Source organism: Bombus terrestris, chromosome 7, assembly GCF_910591885.1.
Source record: "Bombus terrestris chromosome 7, iyBomTerr1.2, whole genome shotgun sequence".
In the NCBI taxonomy this organism is placed as follows: Eukaryota; Metazoa; Arthropoda; class Insecta; order Hymenoptera; family Apidae; genus Bombus; species Bombus terrestris.
This window is the reverse complement of record NC_063275.1, coordinates 15,450,964-15,471,711: the sequence shown is the minus strand read 5'-3', so window position 1 is coordinate 15,471,711 and position 20,748 is coordinate 15,450,964. Positions and strand designations below refer to the sequence as shown.

At 37.6% G+C, this 20,748-nt stretch overlaps 3 protein-coding genes across 6 annotated transcripts; all 3 read right to left on the bottom strand.

The window, feature by feature from the left end:
* Positions 1-1,104: 1,104 nt before the first annotated feature.
* LOC100651923 (protein yellow) lies at positions 1,105-12,630 on the bottom strand. 4 transcript variants are annotated; one of them, XM_020863576.2, is made up of 7 exons: positions 12,085-12,630; positions 10,980-11,439; positions 9,243-9,466; positions 4,785-4,927; positions 4,203-4,526; positions 3,883-4,132; positions 1,105-3,414 (listed from the first exon to the last, which is right to left on the bottom strand). In XM_020863576.2, exons 3-7 carry the CDS (start codon positions 9,457-9,459, stop codon positions 2,474-2,476), a joined length of 1,875 nt encoding a protein of 624 aa, XP_020719235.1. In that variant the 5' UTR covers positions 9,460-9,466; positions 10,980-11,439; positions 12,085-12,630; the 3' UTR covers positions 1,105-2,473. The 4 variants fall into 4 exon arrangements, with proteins under 4 accessions (XP_020719235.1, XP_012165782.1, XP_048263172.1 ...); XM_012310392.3 differs by lacking the exon at positions 10,980-11,439; XM_048407215.1 differs by lacking the exons at positions 9,243-9,466; positions 10,980-11,439; positions 12,085-12,630 and adding an exon at positions 6,844-6,972.
* Positions 12,631-12,775: 145 nt separating this feature from the next.
* LOC125385397 (major royal jelly protein 2-like) lies at positions 12,776-15,128 on the bottom strand. The gene is made up of 6 exons (XM_048407233.1): positions 14,749-15,128; positions 14,509-14,672; positions 14,091-14,306; positions 13,717-13,988; positions 13,220-13,352; positions 12,776-13,111 (listed from the first exon to the last, which is right to left on the bottom strand). The coding sequence occupies exons 1-6, from the start codon at positions 14,981-14,983 to the stop codon at positions 12,896-12,898; spliced, it is 1,236 nt and encodes a 411-aa protein (XP_048263190.1). The 5' UTR covers positions 14,984-15,128; the 3' UTR covers positions 12,776-12,895.
* Positions 15,129-16,168: 1,040 nt separating this feature from the next.
* LOC100651683 (protein yellow) lies at positions 16,169-20,654 on the bottom strand. The gene is made up of 6 exons (XM_020864008.2): positions 19,834-20,654; positions 18,984-19,185; positions 18,686-18,864; positions 17,770-18,236; positions 17,244-17,487; positions 16,169-16,969 (listed from the first exon to the last, which is right to left on the bottom strand). The coding sequence occupies exons 2-6, from the start codon at positions 19,180-19,182 to the stop codon at positions 16,784-16,786; spliced, it is 1,275 nt and encodes a 424-aa protein (XP_020719667.2). The 5' UTR covers positions 19,183-19,185; positions 19,834-20,654; the 3' UTR covers positions 16,169-16,783.
* Between the last annotated feature and the right edge of the window lie 94 nt (positions 20,655-20,748).

Below are 20,748 nucleotides of genomic sequence, written 5' to 3'. Positions count from 1 at the left end.
TGAGTTTGATTGTGATTTCATTTAAATATTTTATACATTTGTTTTAGTTTCTAGTTGTTTTTTGTGCAAATTATTTATTGGTAGCAGGATAATAAAAGTATAAGTATAAAAGTAAAAGTAAAAGCAGGAATATTAGTATATGAACGCGAAGACGACTAATGATCAATCCGATGAACATTTATAATCATTTTAATGATCAATCCGATAAATTTATTTTAACTAAGACAGTTTTGTATGAACAAAATAGGGTTAGGGTGGGTCTCCACTCGCAGCACCTCCTCGTGGTGAGACCCAGGGAATCAGTATTATTTGATATATAATTACTAATTGTATCACTGTACAGTAAAGCAATTAACTGTATAACTGGTATAATTATTAACTATATGGTAGGTAATATGAGCTAATTGGCTGCGATCCTGACTAGGTGTTCATATAAATGGATCTATGGTATATTACATTAGTGAAATACTTTTGGTACTTTGGTACTTAATACTTTGGTACTTAAATATAAATAAAAATGGACTATTCTAGAATGAATTAACTCCATTCAAACCTCTTATCGATTTCCATGAATAAGCAGGTTTAATGTTCAATTTACCATTTTTTTTAAAAACGTAGCACGGGGTCGTTTACGTTTCTGAATATCATGGTCTTTTTCTCTATGATTTATACGAGATAAACTGGTGCCGCCTATTTGTCATTCGGTTTGAGGAATACTGTGCGCCCTGTTGCTTAGGCTGACCTACTTTTGCTGGTGTAAGGAGATTTGCTCGCGTGCAGGGATATTTTGGCCAATTTTTAATTGTCAATAAATAAAAAACAAAGCCGAAGACGCAATTGTTTTATTTTTGATTTTCTTATTTCGGCTTCAGGAACCCTTAAATTTTCCGACACCTCTAGCTGAACATTTAGTATATGTATTACGATTCAAGTTAAAATTTACAATATTTTACGTGTAAGACTTTTTAACCTTAAACGCCACTAATTTAATTTTAATCTTACAAATGGTAAAATTAATACTCGCATTTTATTAAACTGAAAATTATTAAATTAATACAAATAATTATTGTTTCCTGTCCACAAAATAAAAAAACATGTCGAACACTATCTTGGAAATAAATTTTTGTATTCGTACGCAGTTTCCAGTTTGGGGAAGTTTTTTAGATTTTATAAAATCGTTACAAATATCGTATGGTTGCATTTGGAATGGAAGGAAGGTTTCGGGCGAAGATCAACAGGAAGGAGAACAGAGATGCAGTTGGTGCATCGCGTCCTCGATTCGCGCTACTTGAAACCGTACACGCGTGACCTACAGCAACCAGATGAACCCTTCTGAAACGTTTAGCGCAAGTGGAAGGAACGGTTGCCTCCAGAGAGATCATTTATCTTTTAACAAGGCTGTTCTAACAAGTGTACGGTTCTTTGCGAGAGCTTTCCTCTTCGCATCGACGCGTTTCGCGATAAGTACGCCATTTTTTAACTTCCATTCGTTTACGTTAAGACAGTGATACATTTGTTATACGCAGTATAATCCATTAAATTTACTTATTTACATGTTGTCCCTATTTGAATACAAACGTTTTATTTAGTTACATTTTCGGTCCGTTTGTTTATTTACATTTTTAGCGTGTTCTCTTACATTTATGGATTGCATAAATATATTTTAATACTATTTCTGTGATCAGTGGAATCAATTAATTTCATACGAACAATCATTTATCGAAATAATAAGAAAAAAAGTTTAAAAAAGACGCCTGCAGATTGAAGAAACGTCGAATCGTGCGTCGAAGCTGGTTGCATAACGCTAGGAGTCAGAAAGAGAGTAATCGTGTGATTAATTAGCAAAGTTACTTTTATTGCTTAACTATATTCTAAACACGCAGACGTAGCATACGCACAATGAATAAAATCTGGCAGTATATGTGAGAAAATTTTCATCCACTTTAAATGCTGGCTTTCCCCGTAACTTGCTTGATTTATATCAAAAGTGATAATGAGTATCTATGGTTTACATTTCATCTAACGAGGAAACATGGGAAAATCTTTCTTCTCATAAGAATATTTTAATGCTACATTTATTTAACGATACGCTTTCTCCTGGTCGCACGATCTCTCGGTGTGTACATTTATTCATTACCTCATCTTCAATACCATATACGAATGGAATTAAAACATTGTGATCAAAGTGATCACCCAATGTATTTGCTTAGAGATTTTATCACGCTTAAAATATTAAAAAATACAAAGCTTCTCCGTTATTTCCAGTGAAGACGAATTCGAGGTAGTTGTTTTCTCTACTCTCAAGGTGTCAGGGCGTAACGTCTATTCACATTTGTCTTCCCGAGATAGCAGGAACGACTGCCCCAGTTCCCTTATCTCCAACATATATTTTCATCCACAAATATTCCAATTTTTTAACAAATTCTTGCCCACCACGTATACCTCAAATCTCTTAACAAAACGCGAAGAATCTTCAACAAATCTCGTCGTAACCGTGCTCAGAGCCAGGCACGACGTAATTAGGATCGCAGACAGTGTCCTTGACAGCCTGCTTAACATTAGCCTTGAACACCCTATAGTTAATCTTGCTACTATCGATACTTCCATAAAGGTACATGGCTAACTTATTAGAAATGAGCCAAATATTCTGATCGTATTCATGATCAACCTTGATGTCATTGGGGAAGACCAAGGACAAATTACTAGTCCCTATAACTCCAAGATTTTGTGGAATATATTCCTTCCTGGTATCCCAACACCAAACAGAGTCTCTGGTCACCATATTGAAAAACATCACTCCGTTTCTATCGATCACAGAACCGGAAGAATGACCGTAGTCTTTGGCTCTAGGTCTACCAATCGGCATAAAAAGTTCCGTATTCTCTTCGGCTGTCTTTTTGTCAGCGAGAATAGACGTCGAAACAGCGAATTCCCGAAAGCTGGACATAGGATGGAAGAACAAGGTTCTATCGTCGTGGATATCCACTGGACTCAACGCTATCCCGAAAATTCCATCCGTCCATTGGAATTTTATACCATGGAGTTCGTATTTGGCGGCCAAAGGATCAGGATAGAAGAAGTGATGCTGAATTCTGAAAGAGGAATCTTTGAAGAAGTCGTAGACCAATAATCCATAACGGAACACGTCCGAAGCGTAAGCTACCGCCAAATCACAATTCTCGTTTCTGATATCCACCACGATGTTCGAGTACAACGAATCTTCCTTTACTTGGTCACTCGGTATAATGTATTTTCTGAGAAGGGTATCTGTCGTTAGGTCGAAGATGAAGATGGCCGGAGGACAGGCTGATTTGCCTCCTTTCGCGATGTCTACTTTGCCCGAGTCTAGGACCCACAAACGGTCGCATTCATCCACTTGCACTCTAAAGACGGAAGTCAGTCCATCGCAGTTACCTGGTAATAAAATAACGTTCGCTAATATCCACATTAAGAATCATATATTGCTCGACAGCATTATAAGCAACGATATTTAGCGATACGATTCTATCGATATCAAAACTCTCTTCATAGTAAATGCTTTCTAGTGAGCTATTACACATACAGAATCCGGTCGAATAACATGTAGAAGCGAATACCGCGTGATTCCTTGTGAAAAAATAAGAGAAATATGTAGAATAAAATTTGTTCATTCTCGGCTTAGTTTTCGAGAAAATTGAATTTGAAAGCTTAGCAAGTATACATGGCTAATAACGGACTGGACGGAACTAAATAATCGACGTGTGAAAACAAGTTAGTCGAAAATGTAGAGTAAAATTTCTTTGCAAGATACTTTGTTTCCAAGAAAAGTTAATTTGAAAATTTATCATACGCATGTACTATATACGTGTTATTCGGATCTTGCACGTATTCAAGTACGCTAACCTGGTCGATGCCATCCCCAGTCTGGATAAGGTCTCAATTTGGGACTTTTCGTCTTGGAAGGTTTGGGCACGGTAGCCAACGTAACCGGAATACCGTCTTTCCACTTTGGAAGAGTAATGAAAACCTTGTCTCTCCAAATTTCCAGTCCTAGCGGTAGGTTGTTCTCCGCGATGAAATCTCCGTCGTAAATAGCCGAATCTCGAGCCTCGACGCTGTCGTAAGTATAGTCAATCGTGGACCACGCGTAAACCTGTCGAATTATTTGGAAATTTTAGTCAAAACAAGTTTACTTATTTGCCTGGATTCTTCGTGAAACTTACCAATTCCATAGCAGGTCCAACATAATCGTCTTCGATTTGCCCTCGTCCAGAATCGTAATTAAATCCATGAGATTCCAGTTGATTCACCGAATGTGGATCCGTCCTAAGTAAATTTCTTTCTGGTAGTCTGGAGCGAAGCCTTTTCTCGAAAGATTTCGAGAAATATTCCCTCGAGTCCGGCGTCGAGCCATAAAGATGATTGTTGTATTCTGGAGTCGTGGGCAATCTCTCCAGCGAATTCTCTTCGAGTTTTGGTGAGTCACAGTTTATGTGGCCAGGAAGCTCATCGTGGCTCGATATCAGGGTTTTGTAGTTCCTTAAAGACTAGAGTATTCGATATTTAGTACCAGAATTCGTGGGAATTATACCGTGTAGCAACTATAGTAACTACTATGTTACATAAATTTACTCCTAAAGTTACCAATAATTAAGGTGGAAAATTTCAAATTATCAACTAGCTGTTATTATCCTGAAATCCATTCGAGAATGAACTTGGATTACTCTCATTTGGAATTACTTTAGTGTCTCTTACAAAAGGTAATTGTATGTTATTAAATTACATCAAAGGGAAAGTGTTCGTACCGAGCGAAAGCCCGAAGGCACGCTTCTTTGGCTGATGGTTCCAAGATCGCGTGAAAGCGCGTTGCTTGCAGGCTGGTGGACCGCGATCTCCTGGAGACCGAGCAGGCACATCGACAGCAGCCACGGCATCACGTTTGCCATGCCTGAAAAGAAAGGAGATTCCGATACATGCGAGGGAATTACGACCTTCGTTGGCCGATTTCTCAACCAAGTTCACGTTGACCCGATTATCGCGATCGAGCGTAACCATTTTGCCCCGAGCGACGTGAATTTGATAATCGTTATGCAATGGCTATTGGATAATAAACGAACAGGAGACAGCAATACGTGGAAAGATCGATGGTATAATTTATTTCTGATGACAGCTGTGAGATCGAGATTTCAATTTTTTACGCTAATCAATACCATTATAACGAAATTTACGAGTCTCTGAATTATTTTTACGACGATACGGGTTTAAAAAAATGGTCTCGAGAAGTATAAATCTGAAAGAGAAGAAGAAGACTGAGATCATCTTAAAGTTTACATCGAACTTTTTCGTTTGAGTGTCAGAGACATTTATTTGACATTTGGCGAAGCAAAGGTAAGCGAATAAAAGCTCGATCGATGATAAAGAATTCATAACGGTATTTTCAACCAAATTGGATCTATGAAAGTCACCGGAGGATAGAACGCGAGTTACGGCTGCAATGGTGCCCTATACTTGGCGATATCGTGACAAGCTTCCACAGTTATCGCTACTTTCCTATCGATACCTCTCTACGGTATAGTTTCTTGGCCAGGTTTATGACTCTAATAATGTCTTTGCAAGCGAGATTCGAATCAAACGATTATTCTCAATGGATAAATTTATAGCCTTCCTTTTAGTTTTTCAGTAAAATATAAAACTTATTTCTCGAAGAAATTGAAATGTTACAATAAAATAGAACTTTACAGGACATTTCATTTTGCTATTTCATTCCATGTACTTTGTTATTCGTGCTTTACTATTTCATTTAAACGTTTCATTTAAATACACGATGCGTGTGAATATAAAACTTGTGAACAAGATATTTACGCCATTGTAATGTATTATCCAGTAACGAGATAAGCATCTTTTCTCAAGCTGCGTTAATTATAATACAATAATCGCTGTACAAATTTACTACAGCTAGTAGAATATTTAAGAAATGTAAAAAATTGATCGAAGAAATTGAAAAGAATCTCATTGAGTATGATGATCATTCGTGATAGAAACTTGTGAATGAAATTCGAGCTTGGTATTAAGTACACCAAAATACGCATGTCGAAGTTGCATCACCGGTTGTGAGAGACCGTAGTATATAACATGCAATTAACACGAGTACGTTCGCGTCAGCCAGGAAGACGGCGGATTTAAAAGGAAAGCGAACGCGCTCGTAAATCCAAGATGATTTTGCAGTTTAACAACTTTCAAGGTGACGAGAGCCGCTTGACTAGACTTTCCCTCGAGAAAATCATGAAAAACGATCCACTGGAAATGGAATAGAAAAACAATGTTTGTCTCTAATGTCAATTTCTTTGACACGAAGGAAAATCATCCAATTTTTTACTCCACGTAAAATGTCACAGTGTGTCGTTTCCTCGTTGAATGTGTTTTAACGCAAACAAATTTAGAGCAAAAAGAAGTATACAGCATTTGACTAAAAAAAAAACAAAAATTAACTTCGAAATGTCATCACTTCACATGCAAAAAAAGTTATATTCGTCGCATAATGTCATCCTTTATCGGTCCTACACCTACCATTATACACCTACTCTTAACAGAATTATTCAGAACTTTTTTATTCTAGAATTTATTATTTTATTATTCAGGATTATTCTAACTTTACTATTCACCTTTTTGCAATGCGATAAGTTTCATCCAGCATCCAACGACGCGTATCTCATCACCGCGAAAGTGAAGCGCGGGACATAGCCAATAAATTCCAATGATATTTCACGCTTCGCCGCTATAAACTGACGATATGGAATAAGACAAAGGAAGGCTTGCGAAATAATTGAACTCACAGTGTGGGTTCTATCCTTTCGATCAAAGTACCTGTAAGATTCCTCGGAAGTACGAAGAGCGTTCTTCAAGGTGACCCACTGACTCTCAGTCTTCCTTGGCCACGGTAATTAATCGGAAAGATCGATGTATTATCGACTGGTACTCGAGTTGAGCGTAGAAACTGTAAGCAAGAAACTGCAGCTGGACTTTTGCAAGAAAGATCGAGAACAACGCGCGACAGATGACGGTCAAATGAAGATGTTCGCTCGGGATGAGAGCGTGGATGTTACCCGACTGCCATATTCACTATCCGGGTCATAAGTGTGTCTAGGTGCACTACGAAAGGAGAGAATGGCGAATCCCTTCTCTCGAAGAAGATTTTCCCTCTCGTCGGAGGCACCGCGGTATAGGTCATTGGCGGCGAGTTCACGAGAGCTCGTTCCGTGCTCGTGAAACGAAGAAAAAGAGAGCCGCCCACACCCGCAACTATGTCATATCACGCGAAAATGTTTTAACGATCGGTAACACGAGCTACGTACCATGCGGAACTCGTTAACCCGTTTTAATTGCATTCTTCCTTAACGCTTGGAGATCGAGTCTATCGTTATCGTTATAAATCGTTTCACACGTAGGAAATTTATCTGATAAATATAACGCGTGGATACGATATAGGAATGCTGTTCGTAACAGTTAACGAGAAAACGACAGAAATTTCGTTTGAGAAATACAGATAATTAACGGTCGAAATAAATGGGCTCTATGGCGAAACAGATCGAAGACAATAATTGCGGCGATAGGTGACATTTTAGCGTACTTGAGCGTGCACTTAATTGCCCACGTTCTAATATTATAGTAGAAGCTATTACCGACGATGATTGCGAAGAAGTCGATGACTAGTTTGATGAATAGTTAAAAAACAATTTCGTTCGATAGCTTCTCCCATGGTGGTATTTTTTATATCATGCTATGTTCTTTGAGGTAGCTGCAATCCAATCGTGTGTTCCTATCGTTGGAAAATTTCAGTTCGAAGCGATTCCAGTCTAAACTAAAATAAGAAACGGTAGACAACGGCTACGATTAATGAGTATGTTAACTGGACGAATGATTTAATTAAACGAACGAGATTGTTGTTATTGTTTCTACGTATCGTAGATCATGTTGGCCAAGTGTTTATCGATTAAGTAACTCTACCTGTACTTTCAGGAACATGAATTCTCTGCCTATGGCTCTGCCATAACGTTTCTCGCAATCTAGTTCAGCAACAAACTCGCTACTTGCCCCGATGCTCGATATTCCGAACGAGTTTTAAAGCAATCGTTCGAAGTTACGAAACGGGGGGATTCGTTGGGCCGAATGCATCGGAGCATCGTTACGCCAGCATTAATCTCGTGAGAACTCTTTAGTTTCTTCGATCGAAGTAGATACGAATCATGAAGAAGGAGGAGAAGAAGAAGAAGAAGAGGATAAAGAAGAAGAGGGAGCAGGAGAAAGAGGGACAGGAGAGACAGAGATAAATTGAACGCGCGGATGATTGAAATTCCGCGGAGATTGTCAGCCATTCAAGGCAAAAGCATTTCACACTTGTTTAACGATCGCTTGGAAAAAGTATGCGTCCGGGGGACTGCCTTTATATGGATGCGATTGATTCTTCTTGGGTCCTCGCTGCTTCTGTGAATTGATCGATAACTTCAAAATTCTAATGCAAATTTTAATGGCTCGTCACGCTCGAGTACCTAACTACCGGATAATTCGAGCATGTTCAACATTGTCTCGTAGCAGGTTGGCACACACGTCGCGTCGTTCGATTGTCGAAAGCGAGGAAAATCGCATTGCGCAATGACAAATTGCGATAGTCGTTGCCACGTCGAAGCAGTGAAAAACGACCGAACAATCGCACGTGTATATAGGTTTTCCCGGAAAGTGATTTGTTTTACGAGCTAAAGTTATTTTTACGAGGACACACCGGCCGAACGCCAGCATTGTTCTTACGTGGCGGAACTTTGTTTAATTTTGCGACGTTATGGCACGCGGTCTTATTCGATTTATATTTTAAGTATTTTCTTTTTTTTTAATTAAAATGATTTATGAATTAAAATTTCATTGAAATATTCCATATCGACGTTTCGATTTCACACGAATCCACTGTTTTACGTATTCTTGCATATCATACGCATTCTCTACATTTTTATACCTTTCTTATCTGCTGTCTAACGTGTCAGAATATTTTTGTATTCTAAATATTCTTAACTTCATACTATTATTTTCATCGTTATTACTACTGCTATGTTTGTTACACCACGCCGCTTGCTGCTATTTTTACAATCATTGGTAATACGTATCACTATTTCTTCGTTATTCTAAATATAATCTCATACGATGTTTCGCAATTAGAAGAAAGTTTATATTACAAACGCTTCATGCCGTAGTCGCAAACCGACGTTCAAACTTGCCTGTGCCAGATGTGTCACGCACTTTAGGTAACTTTTGACCGAAACAGCCATGGTAGTACTTGGAATTAGGGGTGTCCCAACTGTAAGCGAAAGAATGAGTCGGAGAGACGTAGGCATAGCTGTTGGATTGTTTGATGAGGTTGGTCGATGTCCATGAATTCTTCGACCAACCGCGCTTTCCAACTTCCGATTCGATACTTCTCCTTTTTCTCGTCATGGCATGTCTGTAAAAAAAAGAGACGAGAGATCACCTGTACGTCTCAATTAAGTGGCGCAATTGGGTCATCGAGAAAGCGTCGTGGAAAAACGTGGACCGCAATATAATAGGCTGCCATTCAAGGCGCTACATACTATTTCGTAATAGCCACGGCCGCTCGACTACGAGTTTTTCTTGTTTTGCTGTGTAAAACTATTTGTACGATGATAACATTTTTGAACGAGTCAGTTTCTGTATTAATTTCAGGTGTTGGAATAATAATATCTTTCTAATCCTTCTATAATTTTCTAATAAGGCAATGTTTCCATTTAATTTATCGATTGAAAACGTTTTGCCAAGTCGACGAGTATTCACTGAAAAATATCTTTGGCAAATGTCAGGCTTTTATCTTGTACCGTCTTGTTGTAGAAGTGCATTAAACTTTTAAGGTTCTTGTCGGCAGCTGCGAGAGAAATATTCGCTGTTTACTCAGCAATTTCACAATACAACCCGAAAAAAGCGAATTATTTAAACACAAAAAGAAAAGTATACGTTTCTCCACAGCCCACGCTAAAAACCGTTTACTCTAATCTCAAATGCTGTCGCAAGAATTACGCTACTTGCCTACTTAAAAGAAGAATATACGCGAGTTAAAACTTGTTAATGTGAAATTTGTAACAGCCTTGTTATGTGTACGTATTACGTAATATGTTATATTGCAATGAATAAACATTGATCTTACGAAGGTACTTACATCAAACTTATTCGTTACATTTATAACGCGAAATTTGAACCAATGTCGCGTTAATATTTTCACGTCAACGAATTGACATTTAACACGCTTGCTTAACAAACGTGTGAACAAGCCGGAAGACGAAGTATCAGCACGGAACGTAAGTGCATCAAGAGAAAGATGCATGCTCGCGCATGTAAATTAGACGCAATTAAATATCGATACGCTTTCCCTTTTTACCATACACATCCTGGCTTCAGCATATTGTAAATTTCACTCGTATTCGTTAAAATATTACCGAGAGATGTGTCGAACGAATCGTTCGCGTTTAAAGAATAAAAGAAGGAAGCGGAAACGCTCCATCTTCCAACTTGATGCTATTTAAACACGAATCTCTAGCGATTCGTCTCGATCGTATAAAAGTCAAGCTCATGGTCGAACCGACTGAAAAGCCACAGAAACAAATGATCCACATTATCCGAAACGCTACCTATCTCGTTCCAATGACTCGTTCGACAAGTGGCGCGAGACAAATGCCGCGAATTAAGAGTAAACACTGCTTTTCACCGAATAATGTACTTTCGGTTTCGCCAACTATTTCCTGTCTATATCCAGGAATTCTCTCTCTCAGCGAATGGGAATATTACGGAATATCGACTATCGAAGAGGAACAACACGGTTAAACGTATTGCTACAATGGATACTTTTCCTGGTGAACTAAGGCGAATATATCAGAACGAACGAAATATATCTATATCCTCGTAGGAAACTACATTGTTTTTCAGATGACTAATTTTCATCGACTTACCTGATTATGTATCTTCTCTGTATAGTTGCAATCGTAGAAACGTGTAGAAAGATCCTCGCTTCCTTTAGAAATTTCTTAATTTTGTTTGATTCGATCGAATACAGAACATCGTATCATAATAAATTACAAGAACATGCTATTATCGGATTTATGAGGAAGAAAGTTTCCAAGCCTTTTTATTCTTTTAAATTCACGAGGTACTTGAGAACGGTATGGTAGAAAATATACATCGAGACGTAGATTTTTCTTCTTTTGAGGTGCCACTTCTTACGATTGTTGTCAGATGTAATTGGTACACAGAACGATGCACAGAACCGCCCGAGATTATTTAATCGCGCGTACTGACACTCGAGGACCGATGGACAGACTGAAATTGGATCGTACGGTTCGGCCGAACCGAGAAAGCAGAAAGCAATGTTTTTCTACTTCTACAACCGCCGCTTTTCATGCTCGTTGTTTCCTTTTTATATAAACATAATAATGCATCTAATAAAATTTTCAATTGATTCTAACCGCGTTGAACGCAAATCGTTACTTCATCGAATAATTACTGTAACGTTTACGTATACTTTATCTATATCTGATTATAATCATCGGGGGGAACATCGAAATATTTTTGATAATATCAATGAAATTTAATTTAAAACGTTGTTGTATAATATTCTCTGTTCGCTATTACTTTCATTTGTTTTTTGAATTCTAATTGAATTACGAAGTGAATTAAAAGTTAAAGTTGAACTGTGCGGGAAAGTTAATATGGATGGATAAGCTTCTGGAATACATACACCTTGAAATTTTATCGGACCATCGCGAATGGAAATTTCAAGAACTTTGTTCGCGTTCAATCGTTCTGGACGCTATGAATTTAATTAATTATCGAATAATAGAGTGAATGTGAAACTCATGGGCGATCTACCTTACATTACTAGCGTTTATCTTCTCGATAACTCGTTTCTGTAGATTTATTTATCATAAAAACATAACATAAATAATCGTAAATTCGAAAAGCGTATTGTATAAAAGTAATGTTTATAATATCATCGCCTTTTTCTATTTTCCGATTTACGGATTCGATCTGGTGTGACCTTTGGACGATTCAACTTACCAGCTATCGTAACAAATTGACAAACTCTTGGTCGAAGAGTCAAGTAAAATACAAAAGAACATACTGATGGAGTCATTAAGAAAACCTGTTTCTTATATAGCCGACTAGAGCCCACGCGAGTCATCGCCATTTATAGTATACTTATCGTGTTCCATAATCTATAATTTTTGTTTATCCCCTTTAACAATGTATTGTAATAATTTACATAAGACCAAACTCGATCTAAGAAACGTCAAAAAGTTACGTCATTTCTGCCATCTTAAGAACGATTGATTTCTTAGGAACCCCTACGGTCAGTTCGGAGAAAATTACTCAACATGCAACAGGTTTTTCAAACAGAAAGGAGAGTTTCTGTTTTATTGCGTAAGTGTCTTAAATTGATCGATTTAATTAAAGAAAAGTAAAGCGATGACGATCAAAATGTGGGTATCCAGAAACAAGTGTCGAAAGAACAGATCATTCTGTACGGGTGATCGCATAATTAGGCTTTAAGGTTCGATTATCTCTAGACAATAAACCTTTTCTTCTTTTCCCTCCCTTTTCTCCTTCTTTGTATTTCCCTTCATTTTTCCTTGCTTACTTCGTTTTTTCGTTCGTAAATGTAAAACGCTGTATTTGCGCTCGCAGTAGAAATAAACTCTTAAAAGCTATACTGAAACTAAGATAATAAAGTCGAAAAATATCACACCAATATTATCACACCAAGTATATTATATATTTCATTATTTTATCCCCGACCTACGATATAACCGAATTTCGTGTAATATTTATTTCATATCGAGAACAGGATTTTAATAGATTTATCAATAGATCACAGAACGTCGAATAATTGACAGCGAGTGCCCCTTATCAATCCTTCCACATTTCCTTTCAAAATTCGGAAGTTCACGTCGTCGTAATCTAAGGTCCCCGTTGCTATTCTTTGATATTTATTAGTCAATGCCCACAGCTCTTCTTTTCCACGGCAATCCTTCACTTTGAGACCGCTGGTGAATTGGAGAGTCCGACTATTCCTAGCAACTAGTCTCTACAATTGCAAAATTGCGTTAATTTCTTTAATTTTGCTTCTTAAAAAATATAGCGAGCGGTATAATCGAAAGGAGAAGATTAAAAATGTCTATACGTGACTACTCACGATATTCTCCCTGTTAAGCGAACGAAATTCGTTCCAGCAACCAATCGACGTGTCACTCACGAGTCCAAAGAAAACAGCTCCGCTTCTCGATACCGCTTTAGCGCTCGATTGAGTCCATAGAATATCTTCGGCCCTGAACATCATGGATGAAACATAATCGTTTATGAAATTGTTAACTTGTAAGTTGATAAAATGCTTCGATAATTCTCAGTTTTCTTCCCGTCCATTTTGTCCAGCAGTTACAATTCTGGCGAAATCTCATCTTAACGAATAACGCCAAACCAATCAAATATATATATAAATTCTTATGAGTGAATGTATTTTAATCTTCAAACGTTTCATTCGCCAGAACGATAATTCACCAGAGCCATAAAGACGTAAAGATAGAGTACGTTACGTTTTTAGCTCGACCACACATCCTTACGTCGTGGACACGCATCCACGTGTTAACCACAGTGTAACACGTCAACGAACGCTATTTATCAATATATATTTACACTTGATACTGCACTTGATCGCCCTGAAGCTGCGTCAACTGGTACGTGTTAATATAGTCCAAATTATGAGAAGACATAGGACTAAAATGAAGATTGTCCGTCACGGGGGATATAGCCATCCCCACGATACCGTCTTGTAATTGAAAACTTGTCCCCTCTATCGTGTAATTTATATATCTGGGATCGAAGTTGAACGCGTTCGAAGTTAGTCGCCGAAATGAACTGCCGTCGTAAACGATTAAACCATAACCATCTGCATCCGCTATGTACACCTGTAGCATCAACAAGTACATTTCACTAATTCCAGTAGAGTTACAGATGTGCGATCAAGATTTCTCTTAATCCTGACAAATAAGACATGGAAGAAGACTCACGTAGGTTATGTCGCAATCACGATCAAAAGTTTGAACCACTGGAGTTACTAATAATCCCTGACCCGACGTCGAGTTTATCGCAATGTTGTCTGGTATTTCAACTTGTTGCAGCAGCTCAGAGGTTGTTAGATCGAAGACAACGAGCTTGGCAGGACACACGTGATTATCACCGATAACACCAGTGTCTAAGACCCACAGTCTGTTGCATCTGTCGATCTGATAGAAATATAATAGTAAATATTATATGATAGCGAATTTATCTTTCATCAAACGAATTCCTGTCCATTTATCTAAATACAAACTCCTACTATACGGACGAAGAGTCGCTACTAGCGGTGAGAAATTATTATACGACTTCTAGTTCGATGTGTTTAGATAAATAGAGTTCTGTTGAAATTATAGAGAAATTTTGAGTTACCGAAACTCTGTAAACGCTTATAATGTTAGAACAATTTTTAGTGCTTGTCCAATTCCAATTGGGGTACGGTGTCAGAAGAGGGCCACCAGGTCCGCGTCTATCAGATATGACGTTCAAAGACGAAGGCACGCCTTCATCCCTTATCACCGTGACAAATATTAGATCTTTAATGAAGAGTACGAAGAATATTTAATTAACTGTTTTCAGCGAGGAGAAATAATATAGTAACTAATACTTTACTGTGCCATCGATCCACGTCTATGGGATTGACTTTCGTATAATTGTATTCTCCAGAACTAATGGCAGCTTGCCTTCTTTCTTCACTACCGAAATCAAAGTCAATATATCTCCATTCGTAAACCACACGCATCGCATTTTCCAAGTTCCTCGTAAATGCATTATCAAATTTTATCCAGAAAGTAGAGCCTTGACAGATAATACCAAGGAACACGACCAACAACCATAACGTTAACATGGTTCTGAAGAATAATTTGTCTCGTCAGACAAGATGAAAGTCACAAATGAAATATGCAGATAGAGACAATAGCACCTGCGAGAAATTGTTGCAGTGGAAATGCAATATGCGTGAAAGGATTCTAACAAGGAAATGCGAAATTATGACCAATGTTCGAGCAATAAATACAAGTGGTAACGGCCTTCTATATTTCAGACAGATAAGATAAGTATTGTTCTATATTTAAGGCCTATGTTTCCTGCAACTTTGACACATTTTAAGATATTAAGTGGCAGGTAATGATTTAATAATCAATAATTGTAGATAATTCTTGGTGAGTGAATGGATTCCTGATGAAACAGGATAACATGTCCTGTACCGTTGACACAGTTTTTCATATGTATTTAGTAAAAATTTGACGCAATTGTCACAATTATATTGTAATAAAAAGTTTCAAATTATAGCAGATCCTTCACAACGATCTAAAATTAAGTGTGTCAATTACCTTTTGTAGCACAAACGTAAAAGGAGGAGGAAAGATTAAGAATTAGAACTCGTAGAAGCTTTTGGCTTAATCACATGGAAAGAAATACTTTAGATAAAAATAATTATATGACTACACGTAAATGTTTTTCCAATAATAATTTCCTGTAGAAAGATTAGTTAAAAACAGATAAAAGAATGCAACTTTTTTAACACAATTAGTCTTGTAGCTCAGTATTACGCAATGTCAGGCTTGATATATTATGGTACAGAAATATAATAGACGACAAAAGTTTGGAAAATTTATTATAGCTGTTGGAAATGTAATTACTTAAAATATCTAGGAAAATTCCTTCCCAAATAGTTTTTTGGAAAATACGTCCTTAAAATTTCTTACGATATGTATTTCATATTCAATACGAAGAAACGCTTAGGTTACAGTTTCTGTATGTTACGCAATAAAGTTCAATAAATCACGAAGTCAAATTGTTAATACTCTTTTCCGCTTTCACTTTTATTCTTTTTGTTTCAAATAGGACGTTCTCCATGGTGTACGTATTTATTGCTATTGTGAAACATTCTTTAATTAATGTGTATAATACATATGATATCGGTATCTAGACATATTTATTACTTATTTATTAATCGTTTGTTGGAAGCACTTGTTACTTTTATCTTATATAAAAATTCCAATTTGGGGAAGAAGGGTAAATACATTCGATGTATAACATCACATTCACAGTTTTTATTACGATACTAAAACCTGTACAAACATAGAGTGTGTTTCGCAATTGCGCGATCAAATAAGTCGATATTAATAAATAATATATCCTAATAAATCTATATTAATAATTAACGCGATTACATAAATTTTTATTACAAATCTAACTCATGGAGTTATCGTTTTTCTCAATTTCATATTGTCTATCTTAAAATAGGCTCGCGAAACTCCAGAAACCTCTACAGCACCACGAACAGCAACAAAAGTTCGTATTTAAACTCGAACTTTCATCCAAAATCGTGACTTTTCTCCGCTGACTAATACTACAAATCCTTCTTTACAATTTCATTCGTCATTTATCCTGATTTGAATATTTCAAAATCATGCGACAGACATTAGAATCTTTCGTTTCTGATCCACGTGGAATACGCGTCCATGGATCTGATAGCGAAAGGAGGCCATGGATAACGACGATAATTTTTGAAGTGGTTTTGGGTATAATACGATTCCAAACGATCGTTCATAAAAAATGGTCTATTGGCGAAGGTCGTGAACCTCCATGATGGCCAGAGACTCCGATGATAATAGTTGGAGAACTGCTCGCGGTGCCACGATTCTCATTGCCGATGAAAACGTCCTTCTAGGGAGGAGACATCGCATTTGGTACCACGAACTAATTCATCCACGAAACCAGCTTGGATCCTGAAGTTGGTTTCGTTCGAGTGCAAAGTACCGCTCATGTATTTCTGGAAAGACACCGATATGACCCATAGTTCTTGTTTACCTTTTTTCGATGTTATGATCTGAAAGAGAACATCGATCAATGTTGGAATTCGTGTTACGTCATCAGGAATATTTAAACTTAGTAATGGGTTTTACGAATGGATCTTCCTAGGAAATTTCCTCAACACGTTAAAAAACAATGTTCCATTGACACAACACGTTTCTTGGCGTGCTACTAAATGCTTCTGTAAAGCATTGACGGAATAATTATACGAATTCTACATAAACGCTTCGAACAATGCGAAACAATCTAACGAGGAAAGCTACGAAACATGCTGGATGCTTTGTTTATACCTTCAAACCAGAAGGAAACTGCAACGTCTCCGGGTTTCTGACGATTATCTCGTTATTCTTTCCTTCAAACTGAGGATAATGCTTGCTGTTCCAGCATCCAATCGCTAGATCAGACAACAGTCCATAGAAAAGAACTCCGTCATGATTCATAGCCTGAGCTACTGACTGCGAAGACCTCTCATGTTCAAACGGCACGAACGACCTTGCAGCGGCTTCGGGATTCTCATGGAAAAGTGTGTAATTCCTGGATTCGAACGAACAATCGTTTTTAAAAGTACCTCTTTGTAACTATGTAATTTTGTAACAACTTTGTAACTGTCGTGTGTGCGCAACAGCCACTCGAGACTTGACAGTTTGGGAGAAAATATTCATCGACGGCCTGGACAACCGGAAGATCCAAGCTCGAATCTCGCTCCAGCAACCCGATTGACCGAATATATTTCTCCCTGCACGCGTAAGCTCGTTTAAACCGTGACAAGACAGCGAGCAATGCCGGAACAATCATATATTAACAATCATAATTCACCTGATTACAGAGGTAGGTACCCAGGATTCCACTCTGCTGGCCAACGAATGGAAGTAAAGAATTCTATCGCCGTTCTGAATCGGCCCCAATGCGAGGCCAAGGATCCCGTCCATCAGGTCAAACGTGTCACCTTTGATGTTGAATGTGCCATACGGCGGATAAGGGTAAAACAGGTTGTTGTTGATCCTCCAGGATCTTGAATTACGAAAATCGTAGACGATTAACGCGAATCCTGTCACATCGGCGATATAGGCGAATGTGTCCTTGCAGTTGTTCGTTGTGTCTCGGACGTCAATGGCCACTGTGACGAATAGAGAATCTTCATCTTTATACTGGTGCTCGGGAAATTTGTACAGCGTGATCAGTTTATTGTCACGCAGAGAAAACACGTGCAGCTTCGGCGGACATACTTGTTTGCTCTTTAGCTTTCCAGTGTCGAGAACCCACAGTCGATCGCATTCATCTATCTGAATGGCAAATGATTATTTTTTGGTGACTGAACTAAATTTCGCAACATCAAGAATTTATAGAATTTTCTTGCTCGGTAAGGAATTTCCTTTTATTCGAGGTCGAGGGTAATAATTTAATAACTCGTTTATCAAAATGCGTCAATGGAAATGATAGATTCGGCTTAACGATTGTATTAGGAAAACGGAACAACATATTTCAGTTGTGGACTACGTAGAAAAATAAGTCGTTGATAAGTTTATCAGTCGTTGTTTACATACGAATTGCAATGCATGAGTAAACGTAGGCATTTTCTTGGGTATTATTCATACTTCGTCGAAGAATGTGCAAATATGTAAGTAACAGTATGAAAGTAACAATACGAAATATTTAAAATAGTAGTCTTCCAAGTTGCAAATGTCTAAACGTCGAAAACAGCGTTTCATATGATTGGAAACCTCGATCGTACCTGCATTCTGTAAACGCTGATTATCGAAGCACAGTTTCCTGCGTCGTTGTAACTCCAATTTGGATATGGCGCGATTAGGGTATTTCCATCGAGCGATACCTCATCGGTGACATAACCCAAAGTTAAAGGTACGCCATCCTGAAACCTTGGAATGGCGATGAACACCGTCGATTTGAGCTCTTGAAACAATAACAAAATATATCATTCGTAAGATCATGGAAAATTCTTTGCAGGTAAGATTGATGTTTTTAACTGGAAAAATATTTCGAACTAGAAAATATTACGTCTTTTTTATTACCTCCGTTGTAAACATCGACGTCTATGGGTAATGGCGAACCAGGTATAAAATTTCCACTTTTAATAGCCGCCAATCTAGCATGCTCGCTTGGAAATACAAAATCTAATGATTTCCACGAGTAGATGATCTTCAATTTTTCAAGAGCCTGCAAGTTAACGATCGTCAAAAGCAGCAGGATCCACGTGCAAAACTGCCTCATCTCCTGAAAAATAACGAAATCATTACCGATTAAACGTTGACAGTGATTTATTCGCGAGTAATTCCACGCTATGTTATCGGGAAAATCAATTTTTCGGTTTCATTTTATGAGAGATTCTCTGTAATTGCATATGATTAGAAGCATCAACGTGATTTAACATTTCTAAGAAAGACTTTATATGTCCCAATCATCCGGAATCTTAATTTCCAATTGATGGTAATTACAGTATCAAGCTACGTTTATCTTTCTTAAAACACTTGAATAGATAGGTGTATTTCATAATAAAAAATATGAATACTTAAATATTGCGCTGAGAGAGCTATTTTATAACAACGGAGGTGAAAATATTTAGTCATACGACTGTACTTAAAAAGGAGGCTGTGAACAATGTGAGATTAAAACTTCGATAACATTTATTACATAAATACGCGATGTTTATCGCATCTTTGGAACTATCATCGAAAAGCACGTATAGAAATAAAAGAGATTAGGATTGCACATACGAAAATCTGTCTAATCTATTTTGCATAGTCTTAGCAACTTAAAATCGAATCATACTGTCGCTATTTCTTAATAGAGCAGAAAAAACGATTATAGTTGTTAAAAAGCCTACGATAACATACATGTTACATGGTACATGTTAAAACTCACCACAAGATTGTAAAAACACTAGCTCACTATCGATTCTTAAGGCGATCTGTAGATCGATCCAAAATTTCGTTGTGTCAAATTGTTCAGGAAAATTCTGTTCCTCTTGCTCGTTCTCTCATGAAATTAATCTCTTTTTGGTGTCACCTGACTCTTTCTCCCGCGTAACTTTCACCGTTGCGGACAAGACATTAACAAAAGCTGTTAACAGCGCAATGACATCGATTTGGATTCGTGCGACCGAAAGTGTCGAGATTCGATTCTCAACGCTTTTTCAAATTTTTTTCGAGGGAATCGGTGTCAATGACGTTGGCGCACTTTGATAGTGGATATAGTGTTCTGGTATCTTCCAAGTACTAAAATGCAAAATAACATTAACGCTGTCGACGATGTTTACACTGGCACTTTAATCATACGAGTATCAGCGTAAGATAATGCACAAATTAAAATTCTTCCGAGATCAACGACCATCAAACGATCACTTAGTTTGATTAATTTTCGTTGTAATCTCAAGAATTCTCGATGCTTAATGCAAATACTTGAAGCGTAATGGATATTATATAAAACCGTCACGAATCTTGTCTAGCTTTGCAGAAAAACAACGAATCTATCTTAAATGCAATCAGTTCATTGATAACAAAACAAGACAGAACGGAACGTAGCACATAGCGTCACCGCGTTCGATCACCGACTGAACAGACAGATGCTCGTGGAGCAACGATTCTGTTGCGAATAAAGTCTCTTCACAAAGATCGGGTGAGTTGAGCTCCTTCGAATGTCGTGATCTCTTTGGTCACGGTCACATGCTAGGACCACAGACTCGGAGAATTTCACTTGGCTATTTAATTATCAGCCAGTTAAATACATTCGCCTTTGTCTTATATAGCAAAACGATAGATAGCATCAAAAGAGGTTAAC